Consider the following 25,154-nt stretch of genomic DNA (forward strand, 5'->3'; position numbering starts at 1 on the left):
ATGATGAATTCATGGCTGGTCAAAATGGATAAGGAGAGAGAAAGATGTTGGATTGAATTGATTTTAAGATATGTTAGTGTTTTTAGTTAGTTTAGCATATTTAGAAGCAAAACAACAAGAAAAGAATCCATTTTTCCCATGAATCTTCATTGGCTGAATCTTCCTTGATGTGTGTGGGTGATGGATTGTTATTATTTCAAGAGAAATGGCTTAAAAAATGATGAATAATTGTGAGAAAATTAAGTAAGAAAAATCACGGTGTTAGTGCATTGTAATGGCCAAATTTTTCCATGAAGAAATGGGAAGGTTTTGATGCTGAAATTGGTGTTATTTAAATAATGTTTGGTGAATTGAGGTATTAGAAATGAAATGAAGCAATTTGGAGCCAAATCGGACACAATTGTCATTTAATCGGGTAATAGGCTGAATTAGGTCAGCACCGCATTTAAGCGGTAGTCGGATAAGTTGCATATCATATCATGCATATACACCGAGCCTGAATTGATTTTATAATGGTCAAGCATTAATGTGGTGAATTATGTATTGTATATTGTGGATAAGTGGTGAGTAAATTACACTAATAAAAGTACAGAGATTGTGCTTGAAGATTTGGATTAGGAGTACATCGACTCCTAGAATTGTGAGTAAACTTATTATCGTCTTAATTATCTAGAGTAGTTTTATACAATTGTGTGATTTTATGGAAAATGGGTTTAAATGGTAAATTGCTATATTTTAGGAGAAATTATGATTTTATAAAATGATTTTATAAATTTTCTGAAAAATTGAATACTGGTTTTGAAAATAGAGTAATTAGAGACTGCCTACTTGTGTTGTAAATTTATGGTTTTAAATTGAATGGCTTATGACAATATATGAGCATGAATGACTAAACTGATTTTTGGTGTTAGAATTATTTGTACTGTGTATTCAGCCTTGAAAGGCTAGGTTGCGATAAATTGTCATGTCATACAGAAAAAGATTTTATAAACAGGTGGTAAATAAAATAATTCATAGTCACTGCAGTGGTGGGGGTTTCCGTGGACTGCCTATGAGAGGAGCATGGTAACCCAATTATATATTTACCTCCGGGGGGAGATGTTGGATGAAGTATCTCATGAGGTAAAGATTTGAGTGCACTTCATGTGAACCACCGCGTGAGAGTGAGACTCAGCTAGTGTCAAGGCATGGCTAAAATTTCGGATGTAAAGACATTTAATAGCCTTAGCGGACTCGGTTGGGATAACCATCGATCAAGGTATCCTTGATAATTGAGTATGAGAATGATTTTTGGCACGAGCCAAGCTTTTCAAGAAATCATAAGCCTAGTTGTTTATTTGGTTGAAATGGGTTAAAAGGTAATGAAATTACAATATGATGACTTATTTTAATTCGTCTCCATTTACTCGCCTTTAGATAGTTTAGATGGTGTCTGTTTGCTCATTGAGATTTTATAATCTCACCACCCTCATTTCCTCACATTTTAGGCTCGGGGAATTCCATAGTTAGCTGACTTTGACAAGGACCTTCATTTGAACTTGAATCGGTAAAAGTTGTAGGTTTTCAGCTTTCGATACATTTTGGTTAGATGTGGGCCCACGTGTCACTGTAAAAGTAATTTTATGCTTTGGTTATTTGCTTTATAGTATATATAAATATAATTAACTTTTACGCTATCAGAATTATTTACCGATAGCTTTATAAAAACTATTTTACAAGAAAATAGTTTATTTTATTGAATATTTTTATTATATTCAAATGGTCAAATTTTCACTTCAAATGAACGTTTTAGATACTTAATTTGTTTTTAAATCACTAAATATATATTTTCTGATTACCTACTACATTTTTAGCAAGTTTTGAGATTTTCGATAAAAAATGACGAAAATGCCCCTGTGAGCCAGAAAACAATATGTTATGTTCTGATTTGAAAATGACTTGTAATCCTTCGAATTATGATATTTGATAACTATTGCTCACCGGAGAAGTGCGAAAGCTGATACAAGAGCCTTGCGAGGTTTCGATCGGCATTCGGGGTGAAGAATGTCTGTCGAGGCTTTGAGGCGGTTGTCACGGACTCGATGGGAGTTCCGGGTCTTGACAAAATTGCTAACTAATGGGAGTAAAATTTTTCGGTACCCGTTTTCGATTTCGGTATTTCTAAGCACCAAATACAATCTAAAAGGCATGAAAAATAACCAAATTCATCATCAAACCTCACCCATAAAATTCGGCCAAGATAGGTTCTATAATGGGCATGTGGATTTCTTACTTAATTTTCATACTAAATGTTACTAAACACCTAAAAACACTAAGTTACCTTGAAATTCAACTAAATTCATCACCAACTTTCTCTCTCTAAATTTGGCCAGCATATTGCCCCTCATGAAAACTTGAATTTAATTCAAGGAAAATGGAAAAGAATGCATGGGCAAGATGAATTTCAAGCTTAAGATTAAAAATCTTACCTTTAGTCACCAATTTCTTGAAAATTCAACAAATTTTCCTTAGTTTTTCCTCCCTAGGGTTTTTCTTTTCTTTTCTTCTCTTTTTTGCAGGTGTTGGTCGGCCCTCAATTTCTAAGTGGAAGAGTATGGGCTGGTTTTTAAATGGTAATATAATAATATTTAATTTTTAACACATGTCACCTTTTTATTGATCCACTTATTTTAACTTAAGTTTTAAGCCTTTTCTCACCACCACAAATGCTCTAATATTTATCCATAGCATAAAATAATAATAGGTAAAATTCTGGAGCTTAACAAATATCATGGTGGTGTAAAATCGTAAAATTCTAATTTTACCCTTTGGACCCGAAAAATGACATTTTTGCCCTTATACTAAAAATTGAAAATTTTCACTTCTCAATCTCAAATTATATTCCAATTGGTCAAACTTGATCAAAATTTTCATCTAACTTTCCAAATTTGCCCTCGGATAGCAAAATTACCATTTTGCCCCTATGGTATGAAAATTCCTAATTGACTCCAATTTAATCCTCAAACTCCAAATCACCATATTAAGTCATTCTAGGGTTTTAAAATTCTCAATTTCATCTTAAAATTCCTATTTGAACTAGTTCGAGGCTTTAAATTAACTTAGTTGCATAACTAGTTATGATACCGATTATTTAACTATTTCTAAGGCATTCTAACATGCAGATGTGTCATCAAGTATATGGATATTATGATGAGTATATAATGGAGTAGGGCTTGACAAATTAGAAGTATTTTTGACCTTTTAAAGGGATTTTTAATAGTTTTAATTATTTATTACGTTTTAAAGATTTTTTAAGACTATTTAATAGATTTTTAGGGTCATTTTTGGCATTTTAAAGTTTTTTTTCATTGATTTCAATAGATTTTTAAGGTGTTTTTAAGGATTTTCAAGAGATTTTATAGATTTTTAAGGCTTTTTAAGTCATTTGTAAAAGATTTTCAAAGTCTTTTAAAGGAATTTTAAGGTTTTTTTCATGAAATTTTAATTTCTTTTAATTATTTATTACAAATTTTAAAGATTTTTTAAGGCTTTTTCAAAGATTTCTATGTTGGCTCCATTAGTTTTTGATGATAATAAAACATTTTCACTCATTTATGTCTAATTATGCTACTTGAGTGTGCATGATGAAAAATGTATGCCAATAATAAGTTAATCACTAAGAAGCAAATATCAAATCTCATAAGAATGAGGAGCTAAAATTGAGCCACAAAACAAAAGCCTCTTAGTTAGATAAAGAAGGGAGTTAGTCAACTAAAACTCAAGAATGAAGATGGCTGGTTTAGAAACAAAGACGACTTAATCGACTAAGAAGAATTATTAGCCGACTAAGAGCTTATTGTCAGAAACTGGGTTCAGAAATAGAGACGACTTAATCGACTAAGAAGCATAGTTAATTGACTAAGAGCATTTTGTCAGAAAATTTGAATTTAATGCTAAAAGTCAGAATAACGGCTAAAACTATCTCCAAACTGTTTTTCAATGGTCAGAAACTATCAATCAGCCATCAGAGTTAGTTCTTCAAGTATAAAAACGCTTTCCAACGGCTAAGAACAAGATTAGATGCTTCCAAGATCAAAAAGAGCTTAAACATAGCAAAAACTCTCTACATACTTTGTGCACTTCACCCAAATCCTCGTAATAAAGTTAAGCACTTCACCTTGTACTATTCAGATCAGGTTAGTGATCATAGGTATTTCTTTATTTCTCTTTTTCTTGAATATTTAGAGTGAGCGAGTCACTCTAAGGGGTTTATTCAAGCTTGGGTTAGCTTGATTAAGTGTATAAGTTCTAACTCAGCTTAGAAAAAGTTAGTTTTGGGTTTTGGTTGATCTCGAGAAAAACCATTGTTAAAGGTTGTAGTTGAGCCTGCGAAAAGTCATTGTAAAAGCATGGTGGGAGCTTGAGAATTTCACCGTTTTATAGTGATTTGATTTAAAAAATTCTTAATTGAACAATCAAGGTAGTGGATGTAGGTCTTTGACCGAACCACTATAAATTTTTGAGTATTGTTTGCCTTGTCTTATCTTTCATTTCCATTCTTCCTTAAATTATTTCTTAATCTTGCATCAAATTTCACATCATTGAACTTCAATTTGCCCCCCAATTAGAAAACAAGTTTAGTGAGAGTCAAAAAATGTTATTCACCCGCTCTAGCACATTTATTTGGGACTAACATTTTAGGTTCTTTTTAAGGATGTTTAAGGTCATTTTAGGCATTTTTACGCGTTTTTCATAGATTTTAAAGGATTTTTAAGGTGTTTTCAAGGGTTTTAAGGAGATTTTATGAATTTTTAAGGTTTTTTAAGTCATTTTTGAAAGATTTTTAAAGTCTTTTAATGGACTTTTAGGTGTTTTTAATGAATTTTTAAACATTTTTCAGGCCATTTTAAGGATATTTAAGGTTTTTAAGAGATTTTTCAAGGATTTTGAAAGATTTTTTTATGTTTTTAAGGAATATTTATTTTTTAATTATTTGTTACGAAATTTAAAGATTTTTCTGACTTTTTCAAGGAATTTTGGGGTCGTTTTAAGGATGTTTAAGGTCATTCCAAGCATTTTTAAGTCTTTTTCATGGATTTCAAAAGATTTTTAATGTGTTTTCAAAGATTTTCAAGGGATTTTATGGATTTTTAAGGTTTTGTAAGCTTTTTATAAAAGATTTGTAATATCTTTTAAATCATTTTAAAGATTTTTTTTCATCAATTTTTAAACATTTTTAAGGTCTTTTTAAATATATTTAAAGATTTTCAGAAATTTTTCAAAAATTTAAATGATTTTTAATGTTTCTAAGGTATTTTTTAATTATTTATTACGTTTTTTTAAGATTTTTTAAAGGATTTTTAAGGGTTTTTTTAAAGATGTTTAAGGTCATTTTAAGCATTTTAAAGTTTTTTTCATGGATTTCAAAGGAGTTTTAAAGTGGTTTCAAGGATTTTAAAGAGATTTTATGGATTTTCAAGGTTTTGTAAGTAATTTTAAAAAGATTTTTAAAGTCTTTTTAATGAATTTTAAGTTTTTTTTCATGGATTTTTAAACATTTTTAAGGTCCTTTTAAGGATATTTAAGGTTTTTTAGACATTTTTAAAGGAATTTGAAGGATTTTTTATGTTTTTAAGGGCATTTTAATTTTTTAATTATTTATTACAAATTTTAAAGATTTTTTAAAGCATTTTCAAGGATTTTTAGGGTCTTTTTAAGGATGTTTAAGGTCATTCTAAATATTTTTAAGGTTTTTTTCATGAATTTTAAAGGATTTTTAAGGTTGTTTCAATGATTTTTTAGGGATTTTATGGATTTTTAAAGTTTTTAAAGTCATTTTTAAAAGATTTTTAAAGTCTTTTTAAAGAATTTTAAAGTTTTTTTCATGGATTTTTAAACATTTTTAATGTCCTTTTAAGGATATTTAAGATTTTTAGAGATTTTTAAAAGAATTTGTAAGATTTTTTATGTTTTTAAGAGATTTTTAATTTTTAATTATTTATTACGAATTTTAAAGATTTTTAAAGCCTTTTCGGAGATTTTTAATTTTTAATTATTTATTACGAATTTTAAAGATTTTTAAAGCCTTTTCGGAGATTTTTAATGTCTTTTTAAGCATGTTTAATGTCATTCTAAGCGTTTTAAAGTTTTTTCCATGGAATTTAAAGGATTTTAAGGTGTTTTCAAGGATTTTATAGATTTTTAAAGTTTTACAAGTTATTTTTAAAAGATCTGTAAAGTCTTTTGAATCATTTTAAAGATTTTTTTCATGGATTTTTAAGCATTTTTAAAGTCTTTTTAAAAATATTTTAAGATTTTTAGAAAATTTTCAAGAAATTTGAAGGTTTTTCATGTTTTGAAGGGATTTTTAATTTCTTAATTATTTATTACGAATTTTAAAAAAAAATTAAGGCATTTTCAAGGACTTTTGGGATCCTTTTAAAGATGTTTAAGGTCATTCTAAGTATTCTTAAGGTTTTTTTCACGGATTTCAAAGAATTTTTAAGGTGTTTTCAAAGATTTTCAAGGGATTTTATAGATTTTTAAGGTTTTTAAAGTCATTTTCAATAGATTTTTAAAGTCTTTTTTTGGATTTTGAAGGTTTTTTGCATGTATTTTTAAGTATTTTTAAAGTTCTTTAAAGGATATTAAAAATACTTAAAAATATATTTATTAATAAGTCAAATATTTAACTATAATTTATACATACCTATTCTTTTGGAATTATTCAATTCTTTCCAATTTATCTTTTATTCAAATTTATTCAAATTTTCTTATAAAATGATTTTATTTAAGTTCAAATACCATAATCAAATTCTGCTAAATTTAAATTTAAATTATTAATTTGGATCTACAAAAAATTTGTAAATACAAACTAAAATTGTATAAATATTTGCAATTATATTTAACTCTATCAACTATAAATGCAATATTTAATCTAAGAAATTTCAATCTAAAAAATATAATCTGCAATATTAAACAAAATAAAAACATAAAAAATAAATAAAAAATTGAAGAAATGGAGTAACTCAGATTCTATGGTTGTAATAATAGGTTTGTCATGTCCAAATTAAGTAAGTCAGAATGAAGAATTATTTTTATAATCATCATTAACTCCATATCTCCTTTCTTCATTTTTTTAAAAGAAAAAACTAAATTAACATATTTTATTAATTTGAGTTCAGCTCAAGTTAAAAACTAAATCAAATAAATTTCAAAATTTTATCCTATTATAAGTAAAAAAATTATTTAGTCTTTTTATATTATTTTATTCCAACATAATGCAAGTTATTTATCTAAATTTGAGTTTAGGTATGAAATTCATTTCAATTTTTTTTTTATAGAAGGAGAATTCAAACTTAATTTTTGCAAAGAAGATAAATTAATGTACATATTCTACAATCAAATAATTAAGTAAATATATATATATATATATATATATATATATATATATATATATAACACCATAAATCTTTTACAGTTAAATATTTGACTTATTAATAAGTATATCTATTATTTACTTAAAGATTTATATTTTTCAAATATTTTTTTTAATTTAGTCCCTCAACCTCTCAATTTTGTTTAATTTTGTCCCTGTACTATATATTTTTGTTTAATTTAGTCCCTATAACATGGAATAAAAAATTTTTTGAAATTTTTTTAATTTCCATGTAGCATTGACATGTTAGCATATCAATGCCACATCATCATATTAGTGCCAAACGGCACTGCCACATCATCAAGTTAATGTCATGCGGCATGCCACGCATCATGTAAGTGCCATGTTAGTACTGATGTCAGCACTGACGTTGTCCCTTTTAATAATAAAATTGGATGCCGTTAGTGGGAAAGACTAAATTGAAGCAATTATCAAAATCAAGAGACTAAATTACTTCGATTTAAGTATGTGGACTAAATTGAACAAAATGCATGAATATAAAAACTTGATGGGTATTTTGACCAAAATTCTTTATACGGTCCTACTATTTTTAGTCAATTAGATGTCCAATTAAGCATACTTAATTTTTTCGATTCAATTCTGTGTTTATATTCTTTTATTAAGCTTTCAAAACATTATCCCATTTTCTTTGCATTCAAGTAATTTGTCAATACTTAAGGTTGACTTCTATGAAATTTAATTATTACACTTTTTCAATTCGAGCACATAAGAATAATTTGAAAAATCATCATTTTCTAACCTATTTGAAACCTTATTAATTAAGCTAATTCTCCTTTTTCTTGATTTCATATTTTTCATTTTTTTCCGTAAGAATAAAACTTATGTAGACAACTAGCCTAACCATACTCACATCTTCAAGATGTTAGATTGACTGTAAAAGTGTATATAAAAAAGTATAGGAGAACACGTTGGGGCTGGGTGGATTATTGATATAGCCAGCACTGCTAGCATTGCCGACATACTCTACTAACATTTTATATTTTTATAAAGTATAATTGAATTATTAGTTAAATTTTGAATTTAGGCATGATAATATATAATAATATTGGGTTCATTAATATGTGTAAATTGAATCATATATTTTAAATATTTATTAATTTTGATCTAATAATATCATTAGAATTTTTTTTATTAAATATATTGATGTAAGCATGGGAGGAGTTAGCCAAATTTTATTACGGGGGTCAAAGATAGTGAAACAAAGATTAAAAATTTTACAAACTGATATGTTAAATTTAACCAACAGTTAAAAGATAGATAATAGAAAATAATTTTATATAAACGAAAATCTAAAAACAATATACCTGCAATAATCTTTTAAGAAAGTTATGCTCGACTATATTTTCTGGATTTAAATTTATTAATTATTGATTATGTACTGAGAAACATCAATTTTTTTAAGATTGAATATTAGATGTTTTGATCCACACTCTTATTCATAAACTGAAGCATTAAGGCTTGATGGCTCAAGTGTGTTGGTCCCGTTTGAGTGCTAGAGGGGGGGGGGGTGAATAGCACAAAAATTTTCTAGTCAACCCTTTAGAACTTGAAGAGCACTTAATCAACTAGATGAAGGGAAAGACTAGAACTTGTTGAAATTACAAGACACTAAGTAAGAAAGGGTAAAGAGAAGTGAACAATGCAAGAGTATTTATAGTAGTTTGATACTCCTGACCTACATTCACTACCTTAATCTCTCAATAAAGGATTTTCAACCTAACTTCACTAAACTAGTAGAATTAATAGCTTCCACCAAGTTTTTACAAGGTGAGCTTCTAACTCAAGTTTTAATCCCTTACAACAATTTTTAGAATGCTTCCCACACTCTAATTTCTCAAGAAAAAGAAGAAAAACAAGTACAATAAAATAACTTTATAAGTCTGGACAGATTACAATCAAACTCAAACACTTTTTCTAGAATTGGAATGAAGAACAACTGTTTTTGGTAAAGAATATTTGGCTTTTTGCTTAAAGTAGCTTTTTTTTCTTCAAAATCAACATTCTTAGACCGTTGGAGCTTCATTTTATATCTGAAGAGTCAGATTTTTCTGTTAGAGACAGTTTCTAGCCATTAAAACAACTCCGATGTACTTCTAGCCGTTATTTTATCTTCTAGTGTTTAAATTCAAAAAGGTAGATAAACATCGACTAACCGATTATAGGCAGCTTTAACTGATTACAGCTTTCCTATCTTGCGTTATCCTGCTACTACGTTCTTTGCTCTAATTGATTACATGAGGCTATGACTGATTAAGAGTTCTCTATCTTCAGACTTATCTTCTACAGCAGACTTCTTCTAACTGGTTATGGCAGGCTCTAACTGATTACAAACTTTCTGTTTTCACTTTTCCACACAACAGTCTTTCTCTATTTAGTCAGCACTTTCCTTAACTGATTGAGACTTTACTTCTTTCAGCCATAATTGATTATAATCAGCTTTAATCAACTAGAAGATCTTCGAATTTTGAACTTCTCTATTTTGGCTCGCTTCAATGGTCAACAATATTTTCAACCTTATTTTTGGCACTTGAAGTTACTAGGACCTTGTGCTCTAACCGATTAACAAAACTTCTTAATTGATTAGTATATTTCTGTTTTACTTCAACTTATCACACAGCCATACCTTAGCTGATTAAGGTCCTTTGATAATCAGTTACTAGGGTTCTGTTTTTGTTCATTATTTGCTCTTTCCTTCTTAACTGATTAATTTTTCATTAATCTTAGCAAGCTCCTTGACTTGCTTTTAATTAACAGCTTTGTTAGGGGTATTAAATTAAATCTTACATACTTAAATAGTGAAGTTGGACATTAATGAATTATAAATGTTTTGTTATCATTAAAAACATATGGAGTCAACAGAGTGTAGGAGAATCATTTGGACGATTTGCATTTTCTCTTTTAAAGAATTTGTTAATTGTTTTCAACTTACTCATACTTTAATTAAACCTAAAAAGAATTAATGTAATCAATATCCAATATTCTTATTTTATTTCAATTTAAATTTATAATACTAAATATAAAGCTAGAATACATAAAATATAAATAGTTAAATATGAGATACAAGTTTATAATTTCTTCTTATTTAATCAAGATTGTTTAAAGACACTATATTAAAGATAATTTCCTTTCAACTAAATATAAAACGTAAAGCAAATAAAAAAGATATACTCAAGTTAATTTCCTCTTACATAATTAGGATTAATAAAAATAATAATATATTGATGAAATTTTAAGTAACAGTGTAACATTACAATTACATTTGAAAACTGCATAATAATTTATTTATTTTTAAAGATTAAAATTATAAAAAATAAAACTCGCATAACAAAAAAAGAAAAATATGAAAAATAGAAGATAGAACTCATATATGATATAACAAAAAAGAAAGAAAAAGAATATGGTTGATAATCTATAGAAATTTATTAAAGAAAATCTATAGAGATTTAGAATATATGAGTAAAGAGAATAAAAATGAAAAAAAAAACAAACATACATAAAAATAATAATATAAATTAAAAAATAAAAAAAAAACTTTAAAATTGAGTGAGATATGTGAGATTATTTTGTGATTCTTTATTTGTATTAATTGTTAAATAAAAAATTATTTTGAAGCGATCATTAAGAAAATTTATGAAAAAACTTAAAAATTTTATATGGTATGAAAAAAATTTTAAAAATTTTGAGAGCCCCAATCACTGTAGAAGGCTCCGCCCTTGGATGTGATTTTGTTATGCAAAAGTGATGTTGATCAAATGTAAATGATAATAAAAATTTATTGAAAAGTAATCGAGGGAGCCAAGCTCAAACGGGTCGGGCAAACAGTAAACATCATTAACCAGGACAAGAACCAGCTTATCACCACACATAAATCAAGAAAACAATTTGCTAAGAGTAAGACATGCACCAAAAAATTAAAGGAATGAGACTAACACCTAATAAATAATTAATCAGCATTAACTTAAATGCCGGCCTCAACACAGCTCAGCCTTAACGGGACTTTGTCAATCCCACCCACAACTTTTGTCCTTTTGCATCACCTCATCAAATTCTTAGTCCTTGGTCCTCTCTGCCACGGCTCCTCCCTCAACATTCGTTAAATTCTTCTCCTTTTGCTTTCTTTGTGATCCAAGACAAATTAACCACCAATCCGTCCCCATTGCGTTTCAGGCCAAAGCTGAAACCTTCCCATCTGAAAAATGGGCCATAATAAAGCATATTGTTGCTTACTGTTGCTATTCATGTTAACATGCCTTGTTGGAGCATCATGGGGTGAAACTGAGGCCACAATCCTTCTTAGGTTTAAGAACTCTTTATCCAATCACGAATCTGCGCTTTCAGATTGGAATGACTCGGCGCCAAGTCCATGCACTGGCGACAATTCAAATTGGACAGGTTTGCGCTGCAGCAATGGGACAATTTTTGGACTGAGGCTGGAGAGTATGGGTCTAATGGGTGTAATTGATATAGACACACTTACGGAATTACCGCTTTTGCGTACCTTAAGCTTTATGAACAACAGCTTTGATGGGCAATTGCCTGACGTAAATAAACTTACTTCTTTGAGAGCCTTGTATTTGTCATACAATCGTTTCTCCGGTGAAATACGTGAGAATGGTTTTGCAGCCATGAATTCTTTGCAGAAAGTGTATCTGGCACGAAATAACTTCTCTGGTAAAATTCCAAAATCACTAGCTGCATTGCCAAGATTGTCCGAGTTGAGTCTTGAGGGGAATCGTTTTGAAGGAAAGATACCGGATTTTCAACAGAAGGATCTGATTATGGTTAATCTAGCTGATAACCAGCTCGAGGGTCGGATACCAGATAGCTTGACTAAGATGAATTCAAGTTTATTCGCAGGTAAAAATACTACTGGTCTCATTACTCTTGTCTCACTTGATATATAATAAATTTATCATTTTGATTTTAATATCTTATTATGTATGAATTATTTCATTCGTCAAGAAATCACACGACTCATACTTAATACTATTTATTTCGTTATATATGTAATTTGAATTTGAAGTTAAAAATACGATATCAAACAGTATCCATTACATATTGTACTAAATATGAGTTAATTTTTTATCGTATATTTTCATAAATTTTGTAGCTTGCGTATCTCAAAATTTAACAGTCGCTGATTATGGGGAATGGACTAAACTGCACATTCCCCATCCCACAAAATGAGATTCGATTATTTACATATTGGTAGAGCTGGTTGAATATATACGATTTTTGCATGGAGCAGGGAACAAAGGTCTATGCGGAAAGCCTCTGCCACAATGCAAATCCTCAAAGAAGCGGAACATCATAATAATCACCGTCGTAGCTGGCTCTGTGGTTTCCTTAGCTGCCATTGCCGCTGTTTCTTACATCCGTAGTGGGCCAACCACAACATCCCAAGTCAAAAACTTCCAAGAGAAAAACGCTGGTAACATTGTGGGCCGGAAAGAAGCTCAATCATCTAATCATTACAGAAAAGCTGAAAATGCAAAACTGTATTTTATCAGGAATGAAAGGGGGAGGTTTGAGTTGCAAGACCTGCTTAGGGCCTCTGCTGAGGTTCTGGGTAGTGGGAGCTTTGGGTCATCTTACAAGGCTGTCCTTTTGGATGGGCGTGCCATGGTTGTGAAGAGGTTTAGGCAAATGAACAATGTAGGCAAGGAAGAATTTCGTGCGCACATGGGAAGACTTGGAATGTTGTTCCACCCTAACCTGCTTTCCCTTGTGGCATTCTATTATAGAAAAGAAGAGAAGCTTTTGGTGTCTGATTTTGTTCCAAATGGCAGCCTGGCTGGTCATCTTCATGGTAGGATCTCTCCCTTTTCACCATTCCTTGATTTCGAATTTAGTAAAATAACAAGATTCAATGTTGTATATAAAATTTTCGCCAGTGCAAAAAACAAGAAGCATGCCATGTCAATATAGCATGTATATGGAAAAGTTCAATTTAAAACGTTATTTGGCTAAATTTCCTCAGCTAGGCGTGCGCCAGATCAGTCAGGGCTTGACTGGCCGACTCGCTTGAAGATCATCAAAGGAGTAGCAAAGGGCTTGGCTTACCTCTACAAAGAGCTTCCTAGCTTGACACTACCCCATGGACACCTAAAATCCTCCAATGTGCTTCTGGATCATAACTTTGAGCCCCTTTTGACAGACTATGGATTAATGCCCGTTATAAACAAAGAGCACGCTCAGCAATTCATGGTGGCCTACAAGTCCCCAGAGTTCACGCAATACGACCGCACAACAACAAAGACGGATGTATGGAGTCTTGGAATACTGATTCTTGAACTGCTGACAGGTAAGTTCCCGGCCAACTATTTAAAACAAGGAAAAGGTGGCAATGTGGATTTGGCAACTTGGGTCAACTCTGTTGTGAGAGAAGAATGGACAGGAGAGGTTTTTGACAAGGACATGAAGTCGACTAAGAACGGGGAGGGTGAGATGTTGAAGTTGTTGAAGATTGGGATGTGTTGTTGTGAGTGGAATACAGAGAGGAGGTGGGAATTAAAAGATGCCGTGGAAAAGATTGAAGAGTTGAAGGAAAGGGATAGTGATATGGAAGACTGCTCTTCATGCGGCAGTGAAGGAGACGCGTACTCGTCGAGAGCAATCACTGAGGATGGTTTTTCTTTCTCTGTCAATGGTTGAAAGCCAGCCTACTTTCAACTATAACTTGAGAGGGATAACGTTTTAATTAATTTGGCGTTGTAGATATCCTCCAACTGCTCAACTTTCAAGAATTTGCATACTTAGTATCTGTACGTAGCAAGTGTCCATTATCTATATATATATCAATTGAATGGTGGGAAATCTGTCATATTTTTCAATTTAATCTTATTTCTTTTCTTGCAATGCTTATTCTTGATGTTCTGGTCTCTATATTGGAAGGAAGATATTGCGCTTCCCAGTGGCCAAATGGCCAAGAGAGTTGTCAATAAGATGGCATCTTCTTCTTATTATTTATTGGTTAAAATAAAATAAAAGCATGTCAACATTCTAATAGATGAAGCTTAGGTTTAGTGCACCATAAGCCATGGATACCAAGTAAAGGTGTTTTTGAATTGATTTCTTCTTTTAAAAGTTGAGATAGAAATTGGACTTGGTTGGTTTATTTATGTTTTTTATTAGTAAAATAATAAAATATTATTTTAAAATTAATATATACTACAATAATTTAATGCTGGTCAAATTGGACCGGTTTGAACAACTAGATCTAGTACGAAATAAATGCCAGTAAGCTAAAACAGTGTATATGTTTGATTAATTATATGATTAACGCATTAAAATTCTCTCTTTTTTCTGCGGCTGGAATAACCTATGAAACAAGAGGAATATTATATTTGTCAACATGTCAATAGTTGGTCTTTGGAAGTATCAAGTTAGGAAGGGATTTAATACCCACAAAATGGCATATGCCTCGTAACGTTGGCATCATAAACAAAGAACAGGCTGAGCATTATCTTCAATCAAAAAAGGCAAGTTTGCGTTATCCTGTCATCCATCCAATTCCCCGTTTATCTCTTAAGGCATGGGGTCGTGATCCCTGTCCCTTCTTCGTCTTATTCAATCTCAGAAGTGATCGTCAACAAGAAGGGAAAGGACCACACTCCAAGCTACTTGCTATTGTCAGATGCTCCTGCATTTCAAGTTTTTTTTTTTGTCCTTCTTTATTTTATTAAAATTTTAGTTATGTTTTTATAAAATTGAGATTTATATAGTTTTTAAAGTAAAAAATTATTATAATTAATTTTAATATAATATATAAAAGAGTAAGACAATAACCAAAGGCGGCACAAGGTTTAGAATAAGAGGCAAAGGCATAAGATTTGGAACCCTAATAAATAATCAGCAAGAAATTTGATAGGAAATAAAAAAGAAAGTTTCCAACAATCTCTGAATCAGCTTCTGCTCAAAAGCAAAGTGTACACTGGCTGGCTTCTTAATATTGTCTAATTTCAATTATTTCCAGATCATATCCTATAAACTCCTTTAAATTACGTACGTTCCTATCCTATTTCCTAACGTGATGGTCATTGTAAGTCTGCGATACAAACTAGCTCCCTCTCGTTCTGTTTCTATCCAATTATTAATTTATATGTTGCTGAACAAATTAAGTTTCAGCCTTTCAGGTATATACGTTATGTGCTTTAATTTTCATTTAGTATATAAGTATGTGATATGCTACTATCAATGTCTGCACTTCTACAAGAGCTGTTGGCATTAAATTGATTCCTTTGAAATCTCATCAACTACATGTATGGTCTGTTCTCTTGTTTTTGTCTTTTTGTTCTTCTTTTACTCCACGCATCATGTAATTATATGGCTTTAGGGTTGAAAAAAATTAGGAATCATTGTTTGGATATAAGGAACCGAAAAACATTGGGCAAAAAAATGAAAATGTGTAGCCTAGGTTCAAACCTATGTTTCGATTAGTCAAATTATCTACTATATGGATGTGTGACCTTGGTCTTACATTTTGCTTTATAACGAAGAATAATCACCGATATTTATTAAGTTTTTTTTATATTGTTTCGTAAAAACATTTAGCACTACTTTTAAAATAAAATAATTAAAAAGGAATACTGAGGTGACATTTTGTTATATATGACAATGAAAACAATAAATTCCCTGAAAAAATGTTCTGCATTCTCATCCGTCCCTTAAGTGCTCGTGGAATATTCCAGGTTGCATGTTCACAATGAAATTGGCCACAAAGTTTTGTAAGTTGCGTAGCATGATGAAGCCCTCCCTACCTTCTATAAGCCTTTGAAATTGAGAAAAAAACATATTACTACAAACAAGGATTAGAAACCGTCTGCACAGAACCTTGCAAAGTTAGTGTTTTGCCTCGTCGTTAGCGAGTTTGAGAAAAGAGTAGAACAGCCAACTTCTGCTTGCAGTTGTCATGGCAGAGCCCGATTATCAGGCCAAAAGTATGCCCAGTGACGACTTTACCACCATGTTAGCATCTCAAGGGGTCGACTTCCTTTTATCCGTTGGAGGAGAGGTACTCCTGCGAAGCAACTTTTTTCTTTTCTCTCTCAAGTCTCAGATGCAAATTTTCACTCGGATCAGTCATGGCTCTTTAAATTTTCAATGAGCTTAGTTTCTCTTGAGAATTTTTATTATCTTAAATTTAGCTGACAGGAATAATTATATTGGTGAGAACAGAAATTTAATTATCTTAAATGGGCTTTGCTTGATTCAGATCAAATTAACTGAATAGAGATATATATGTGTGTTTAGGTACCCTTAACTTCATTAATTTGTTAAGGTTTTCTGTGTTTAGGTACCCTTAACTTCATTAGATCTTGAGAAGACGGTCTGCCTATTCTTCTCTGCAAACTGGTGCAGGCCCTGCAAAACTTTTATCCCGGAACTGGTGCAGCTCTATAACACGTTAAAATCACGAGGCGAAGGGCTTGAGATTGTCTTTATTTCCTTCGACCACGATGAGGATGGATTCAATGAGCACTTCAAGAGCATGCCATGGCTTACCGTCCCATTCAATGCAAATTTGCAAAACAAATTACGTGAAAGGTTTAATGTTGTCCGCATTCCCTCGCTTATTCCATTAAATTCAGATGGACAATCAATGGAAGAAGACTTGATTGGATTAGTCGAAGACTATGGTGAAGATGCATTTCCCTTCACTAGGAAGAGAAGAGCCGAATTGAAGGCTTCCGATGATTCGAAGCGTCAAGGAGGAAAAGTAGAACAACTTTTGGCACATCAAGGACGGAATTACGTTGTTTCTAGAGATAGTGGAAAGGTAATTAATAATACAGGTGTTTTTATGCAATTAATATACGTGCAGGTAATGAACCTGTTATGTTTTCGGTATTGCAGATACTAGTATCTGAACTTGTCGGGAAGACAATAGGCCTTTACTTTGGTGCACACTGGTGTCCTCCTTGCCGTGCCTTCACCGCACAGCTTGTAGAAGCGTACAAACAGCTACTGAACAGCAGGGGAGGATGTTTTGAGGTTATTTTGGTTTCGACAGATAGAGACCAGAAAGAATTTGATCTGAATATAAGTGGTATGCCATGGCTGGCTCTTCCATTTGAGGATAGGACGCGACACGATCTTTGTAGGATCTTCAACATCAAAGCCATTCCCGCATTAGTTCTGATTGGACCAGATGGGAAAACCATTAGCACAAATGGGAAGACCATTCTCTCCCTGTATGGTGCAAAAGCTTTCCCATTCACCCAGTCAAGTATTGCAGAGATAGAAACAACCTTGAAAAAGGAAGGAGATGCATTGCCTCACCAAATCCAAGACACAAGGCATGAACACGTGCTTAAATTGGACATGGCCAGAGCATATGTGTGTGATTATTGCAAAAGACCAGGGAGGTTCTGGGCATTCTCTTGTGATGTGTGTGACTACGATCTTCATCCAACTTGTGTCGAAGAAGCATGTTAAGATTGATATATAGATATATATATATATAGGTCTTGAGTGAGAGATGTGCAGCCTCATGTTATTATGGAGAATGACTATTTCTGCATCTCGAGGGAATAAATGCTGCTACACTTTGTAACCTCAGTATGCATGATACATCATCATTCTTATTAACCTTGGTAACTGATATAGGATTTGGAATACATGAGTTTTGCTTGCGAGAATCCTTTTTTTTATTTTATATTTCCTGTCCATTAATTCTGATAAATATTTATTGCATTTGCATCTGTGTTCTTCTTCGGCTTTATTAAATACTTCACAACCATAATCACCGGCCTGCTGTGTTCTAAGATTAGGACATATGTTGAACTATCTGTCAGTTATATTCGAGGAAAATGATGATGTATGTGGGTAATTTAGAGGACAACATACTAGAAGCAAAGAGAAGAAAGAGGCTTTGTAGCTTGGACGGTAACTACGTGAAACATGGACAAATGGTATAAGAGGTCAAACACCTTACTGTCCGCAAAAGCGGGGTGCTCTCTCATAGATAGCGACATAAGACAGATTTCTGTGGTGAAATTTTTGCGGGCATTTCAAGTTTATTTTTATCAAATTAACCCAAAATAAAACAAGGGAGAAATATCTAATTGAGGGAGATAGGTTGAAAATCCTTCATTTCTTGTCACATCGGAAAAATGAAAGGATGCAGAAACAGGATACTGTGAGCCCTTCTTTCTCTCTCTTGGCCTTTTGAGAGAGATGAGGAGATCAACAAAGAAAACAATTTAACAAGCATCTTGTTCAAAGGGTTCTTACTTATAGGAGTTAAAAGCTTCGTTTAAAGCAAGTCCAGAACTTTTAAAACGACACCAACGAGGAAAAAAGGGAAGTAGCAGGTTGTAGAAAACAAGCTCTACATTCGATCTTTTATTGGTTTTCAGTACCAAATAAAAAAAGAAAAACGATTGGAAGAATACAGACAAGTCAGAAGAAAGATATGTGGACACCGAGAAGTTATGGCGAAAGAAGAGAAGGATCAAACGGGTTGGTGGCAGTGGCCATAGACAAGGACAAAAACAGCCAAAATGCCCTCAAATGGGCAATTGATCATCTCTTGCAAAAAGGCCACACTGTCGTTCTCATCCATGTGAAAGTCAAGCCGTTCTCTCTCTCCACCTCGCCTCTCCCTACACCTCGTACGTTCGTATTCTACAACAAAAATCACATTTCTCTTTCGACTGCAGGGTTACAAAAACTTCTTTTTCTGGTACAGGGTTGAACCAAATTTCTGATATCAATGGTGACTTACCATTGGTATGTAAAGATCCTGATCCTCAGACCAGGGAACTTTTCCTTCCTTTCCGTTGCTTTTGTACTCGTAAAGATGTGAGTTTGGTAGATTTGATTAATTTGTTCTTTATTGGGACATTCTCTCTCTTAATAATGATCTAAAAAATTCAGCAATGATTTAACAATTTTACTTGATCTGCACTAAAATACCCCTAGCACTGCTTTGAAATACTTGCAGTTTGCATTCAGCAAATGAATCTTATAGATAATTAACTCTGTATGACATGCAATTTTGACTTCAGATACATTGCAAAGATGTTGTTCTAGAAGAGACAGACGTAGCAAAAGCTTTGATTGAATATGTCACTCAGGCTGCAATTGAGGTTTTGGTCGTTGGTGCCTCGACAAAAACTGGCTTTCTTAGGTATGTGTGCCCTATGCTAACATCAGCCCTCATCAACAAAATTGAATTTTCCAAACTATGAATGCCAAGATCATGCAAATGACCATGACTAAAGTCTTGGAGATTTTCTCTTTGAAATTTCCAGAGAAACAGTCAATTTGGATATAATAAAATCGATGTACCTTTCAACAGGAAAGAATACCGATACAGATGCAGCTAGCATGTCCAGAGTTCTAGGCTTTTGCTTTGGACAGTAATGGCATTACATTAGACTTGAGCAGAGGACTTGGATTACGGGATTTTCTTGCATGATCATGTTATGTTTGCAAGTAAGCTATAAATAGAAAGTAACCATATTGGTTTTCCTGTCAAAGACAGCGTATGCAATGAAAAATTAAATCCAGGCAAACCTGTGGGATCTCCTTCCGCGATGAAGGTGGAATCTCGTTCTTATCATCATAATCTGATGAAGATTCAATGCCTTTCAACTGAATAAAATAGAACTAAGTTTTGTGTTTTATACTTTGAAAATGATTTAGGACTTGCATATTTGGGATAAACAAAATGATTTAAGATTAAGTTGTCCCTTTTGAATTCAAAAGTAGGAATCAATTATAGGTAACAGACAAGCTTGTTTGCAAAAAGTAGGATTCATTAACAGCGTTGATGATCAATTTGATTTTTTGGGTCAATAAGGCAGTATATTCCTTCCCATATACTAGGAAGAACTAGAGATGTCAACGGGTACCCTATTATAGGATACCCGCGAGTACCTTATCCGGTTACACCGGGTTAGGGTATTCCATAAAAGGGTTCGGGTAGTGATTTTACTACCCGAATCAGGTTCGGGTACCACCCCTTGGGTACCCATTATCCAAACCCGATTAATATTTATAAATATTTTATTATTATTTTAATAATTAAATTAAAAATTTATAATTTCTATCAACTTTACAAGTAATTTTTTTGTTAAAAACTAACAAAAATATGAAAAGTATGGTTACTCTAATTATTAATATGATGACATTTATATATTTAAATTAAAAAATTATTAGATTGTTAATTATGTTTAAATAATTTGAATATTATATCATATTATAAAGGAATATAATTACTACTATATATATACTTTTAATATAAACATATTTACTTTCTATTTGTGTTAACATTACAAAAATTATGATTTATAAAATTAATTAATTATATATATATATATATCATTATTTATATAATCTTATAACGTATATACTTAAAGAAAGCTTTTAAGATTATAATAGTTTTGGAACCTAAATATATTTTTTTTAATTTCATTAAATTAAGAACAAAATTTTATAATTAATTAAATTAATTCACGAAACTATTATTATTAATTAACTTGTAATATCCTTTAATATATATAGTTTATATACATTAAGTTCATTTATAAGAAATATAATTACNTTAATTACAATATATATCTTTGTTTTTATAAACTTATAACATATAATTCTAAAGAGAAGTTATGAGATTATAAAAGTTAATTGGGTAATTGAGTACCTATGAAAAAAATTTTAATAATTTTTTTATTTAATCAGGTATTTAAACGGAGTTAGAGTAATTATAGGGTAATAGGAATGTATTAGGGTTAGGGTTATGGTAGTAATTTTTAAATTATTTGGGTAGTTAATAGGGTTAGGGTATTTGTAATTTTTAATAGGATTAGGGTTCGGGTATCTCAAAATTATATGGTACCCAACCCGTTGACACCCGTAAAAAGAACAAGATGCTTCAACGAATAAAGCATGTTGGTTTATCATCCAAAACCCTGCCTCCCTGGCTATGGAGAAAAAACGATCATGATTTGCATCAGCGATCTAAGAGAATGTTGATCTTTTGCTGCTTTGTGAAGTCATTTACAATGACGCATAAATTTATGTGGAAGTTCATTTAACTTCAAAAAAGTTTGTCTCTGTAGATTCAAAGCAGCCGATATTCCTGGAATGGTATCAAAAGGTGCACCAGACTTTTGTAGTGTGTATGTCATATCCAAAGGCAAAATTTCATCCATGAGATCATCCTCCCGTCCAGCGCCAGCTATCTCCCCATTGCGTAATCACCTTCTTAACCAATCCAGCTTAAAACCAACTCCTCCCGAGTCGCATATCCTGCCTGCTAATAGTTTGAGAGGTCTGCTCCTTTGCTTCAAGCTTTTGTCCAAGTTATCTCTACCATTGGTCAATTTTAAAATAATCTGTGAATAATTTGAACAGTTGAAAAGCCGCGACTTGAGCCACCGCGTAAATCCAGTGATTCCATGGAATCCTTCAGGTAAGCAACACTACCAGGGTCCCCAAAATGAGCAATAGTTAAATCGTTAATCTTTCTTTAGCAGCTCCTATCACGATTCCTTACTACATATTACCTGTCTGTCTGTTTCTATCTATCTCTCTCTTTTTTTTTTTCAATATAAAATAATAAACGGAAGATATGTACTCATAACTAATTTATTGTATTACTTAATTGTTTAGTAATTTGTGATACAGGTCACCTTTCACCAGGAGAGGCCTAAACGGGAAATCATATCCGAACCTTCATATTCCTGATACAGACATATCCTTTGTCACCTCTGGCAGGCCAAGCATTGACCGTATGTTTCCCCCATTTTACGATAACCAAGAAACAATCCGCACTGCTCCAAGGCTTTCGAACGTTTCAGACATTGAAAGTAATATTAGCTTCGAGTCAATGCAGTTTGGACGGAAATCGGTGGATATTAGCTCTCCACCTAATATTTCATCAGCTTCGCAGGACAGTGACAAATTATCAAACTCATCGGCATCAATGGTAAGAAGATAAATTAAATTATTCGATGACTTCAGTTCTCCATTTACGTTAGAATGGGCCTAAAGCCTACCCAACGCAGTTCAGCTAAAAAGGGGCAATGGTCAACTAACGCGACATAATTGTGTTAACAACTCGACATGCCTGATATGAGGATGTACATTCTCTATGCTTATAATATATGCATATATCTAGGTATTTTCTTATCGAGTTAGACCAAAATATTATTATCAACGCCTCTCTAGTTGCTGCTTTTCACTCAAGGCAGATATATAAAATATCTTACATAAACAGATGCTTTTTGGAGATTTATAGTAAAATGGATGATTTTTCTATTTTTTGATGAAATCTGCAGGATGATGTGGAAGCTGAAATGAGGAGGCTAAAGCTGGAGCTCAAGCAAACTATGGAAATGTACAGTTCAGCCTGCAAAGAAGCACTCACAGCAAAACAAAAGGTTAAACAATCAATAAATATCCGCTTGCAGTGCTACGTCTCAAGCCCTGAACACTTTTACAGATTATAAAGTTTTGTGCGTTACATTACAGGCAAGAGAACTCCAGCTGTGGAAATTGGAAGAGGAGCGGAGATTGGACGAGGCCCGACTGGCAGAGGAAGCTGCATTAGCAATAGCAGAAAAGGAGAAAGCTAAGTCAAAAGCAGCAATTGAGGCAGCTGAAGCAGCTCAGAGAATTGCAGAACTTGAAGCACAGAAAAGAGTTAACGCAGAAATGAAAGCGCTCAAGGAATCAGAGGAGAAGAGAAAGGCACTTGATGCACTAGCACATTCAGATTCCAGGTACAGGAAGTACACGATTGAGGAGATTGAAGCTGCGACTGAATTCTTCTCAGAGGTTCTCAAGATTGGAGAAGGGGGCTATGGGCCCGTGTATAAAGGTCGTCTAGACCATACACCCGTTGCAATTAAGGTTTTGCGTCCGGATGCAGCTCAAGGAAGGTCGCAGTTTCAACAAGAGGTATGTGACAAGGTCACAGTGCACTTGGAAATGTTTGGACTTTTTATATGGTTATGTCTTCAGAAGTTGTTAACGCGAGAAAACTTAACTTGAAGAACTTTATTTTTATTTTTTTTTTTGATAAGTAACTTGAAGTACTTTCAATATATTCTGAGATTCATTTTGTTGGTTTACTATATAATCTATGGAATTATGGACAGTACATAATTTACAGGTAGAGGTGCTAAGCTGCATACGGCATCCAAACATGGTTCTCCTCCTGGGAGCCTGCCCAGAGTATGGATGCCTAGTGTACGAGTTCATGTCTAATGGGAGCTTAGAGGACCGTCTCTTCAGGAGAGGAAACACTCCACCTCTCTCTTGGCAGCTTAGGTTCAGAATTGCAGCCGAAATTGGAACGGGCTTGTTGTTCCTCCACCAGACTAAACCCGAACCCATAGTCCACCGTGACTTGAAACCTGCCAATATCTTACTTGACCGCAACTTTGTGAGCAAGATTAGTGATGTTGGGTTGGCCAGACTAGTTCCTCCATCCGTGACTGACAATGTAACGCAGTATCGAATGACCTCCACGGCAGGAACTTTCTGCTATATAGACCCAGAGTACCAGCAGACAGGCATGCTGGGAATAAAGTCGGACATATACTCCCTTGGGATCATGCTTCTACAAATAATAACAGCAAAACCACCAATGGGATTGACTCACCATGTGGAACGGGCTATTGAGAAGGGGAACTTTGAGCAAATGCTTGACCCAGTTATTCCTGATTGGCCGGTTGAAGAGGCCATGGGCTTCGCAAACATTGCACTCAAGTGTGCAGAGCTAAGGCGGAAAGACAGACCGGATCTCGGCAAAGTTGTGTTGCCAGAACTTAACAGATTGAGAGCACTTGCTGAAGATACCATGCATCCTACTTTGCAAACTGGGAGTCCAGGACACTCACCTAACTATAGCCAAGTTTCGCTACAACTAGTGAGTTGATTTATTACCAAGTAGTTCTAACCATGTCATCATATTTCCGTCTTTAGCTAAATATTGATGTTTTTCTTCTTGTTTTTCTTTTCAGGAGCATACCAGTTGTCCTAACTTTGCGCAGTCCGATGATGGCTCAAGAAGTCCTTCCAACGAGAATTGATAGGTATTTGCTCGAGGAAAGATTGACCTAACAAGTTTAGTTTTTGTAGGTAATTTTAAGTCAAAATATGAATACTGTCTTGGAGTTTTATTTTTACCTTGTCCTTTTATCACCTCAAACATGTACAGTCACAGAGAGCCAATGATGAGCTCACACACGACATTAAAAATGGTAATGAAGAGATCATAATTCATAACTAGTAGGGCTATATATGAAGAAAAATTGTGGAATAATTTGCTTTGATTGACACTGGAACTAATTTTCACGAGAGAAGTGGAATGTGGATCATTGTATTCTTTTTGGACTTGCCTTTTTTGTAAATATACTTTGTGCTCGTGGAGTAAGAAAATCCTTTATTAATCATTACGTAGTCATGGTAATTTTGTAGACCCTAATCTGACCGTTACAGTTGAACTACGTTTCACAGGTACGACCAACTAATAACCGATTAATTAAAATGCAGCAGCAGCCACATGACAAGTTAAATCATCAAGGGGCCTTCTCCCATCACCTTTCTTTACAAAGTTGAATTACATGCCCCGTAGGATTTCCATGTCCAGAATACGTAACTCATCCTTGGCGGCAGTTTCTCGCCGTATCAATGTAATGCGCCCTCACACGCTTCACACTTCACACTACATAAATATAAATTGATTATAGAAATAATTTAT

General features: G+C 32.8%; 3 protein-coding genes across 6 annotated transcripts; all 3 read left to right on the forward strand.

Moving 5' to 3' along the window:
- Positions 11,545–14,296, forward strand: LOC18587574 (probable LRR receptor-like serine/threonine-protein kinase At4g31250). Its single transcript, XM_007011397.2, has 3 exons — positions 11,545–12,295; positions 12,687–13,247; positions 13,419–14,296. The coding sequence occupies exons 1-3, from the start codon at positions 11,635–11,637 to the stop codon at positions 14,090–14,092; spliced, it is 1,896 nt and encodes a 631-aa protein (XP_007011459.1). The 5' UTR covers positions 11,545–11,634; the 3' UTR covers positions 14,093–14,296.
- LOC18587575 (probable nucleoredoxin 3) lies at positions 16,219–18,070 on the forward strand. The gene is made up of 3 exons (XM_018127055.1): positions 16,219–16,451; positions 16,734–17,216; positions 17,294–18,070. The coding sequence occupies exons 1-3, from the start codon at positions 16,350–16,352 to the stop codon at positions 17,873–17,875; spliced, it is 1,167 nt and encodes a 388-aa protein (XP_017982544.1). The 5' UTR covers positions 16,219–16,349; the 3' UTR covers positions 17,876–18,070.
- LOC18587557 (U-box domain-containing protein 35) lies at positions 18,547–25,153 on the forward strand. Of its 4 annotated transcripts, none has more exons than XM_018127541.1 (11): positions 18,547–19,053; positions 19,131–19,243; positions 19,450–19,571; positions 21,505–21,716; positions 21,800–21,857; positions 22,073–22,373; positions 22,726–22,827; positions 22,919–23,347; positions 23,562–24,320; positions 24,415–24,486; positions 24,911–25,153. In XM_018127541.1, exons 1-10 carry the CDS (start codon positions 18,855–18,857, stop codon positions 24,481–24,483), a joined length of 2,364 nt encoding a protein of 787 aa, XP_017983030.1. In that variant the 5' UTR covers positions 18,547–18,854; the 3' UTR covers positions 24,484–24,486; positions 24,911–25,153. The 4 variants fall into 4 exon arrangements, with proteins under 4 accessions (XP_017983030.1, XP_017983031.1, XP_017983032.1 ...); XM_018127542.1 differs by having other exon boundaries at positions 24,947–25,152; XM_018127543.1 differs by lacking the exon at positions 24,911–25,153 and having other exon boundaries at positions 18,547–19,057; positions 19,102–19,243; positions 24,415–24,904.

Source organism: Theobroma cacao, chromosome 9, assembly GCF_000208745.1.
Source record: "Theobroma cacao cultivar B97-61/B2 chromosome 9, Criollo_cocoa_genome_V2, whole genome shotgun sequence".
In the NCBI taxonomy this organism is placed as follows: domain Eukaryota; kingdom Viridiplantae; phylum Streptophyta; class Magnoliopsida; order Malvales; family Malvaceae; genus Theobroma; species Theobroma cacao.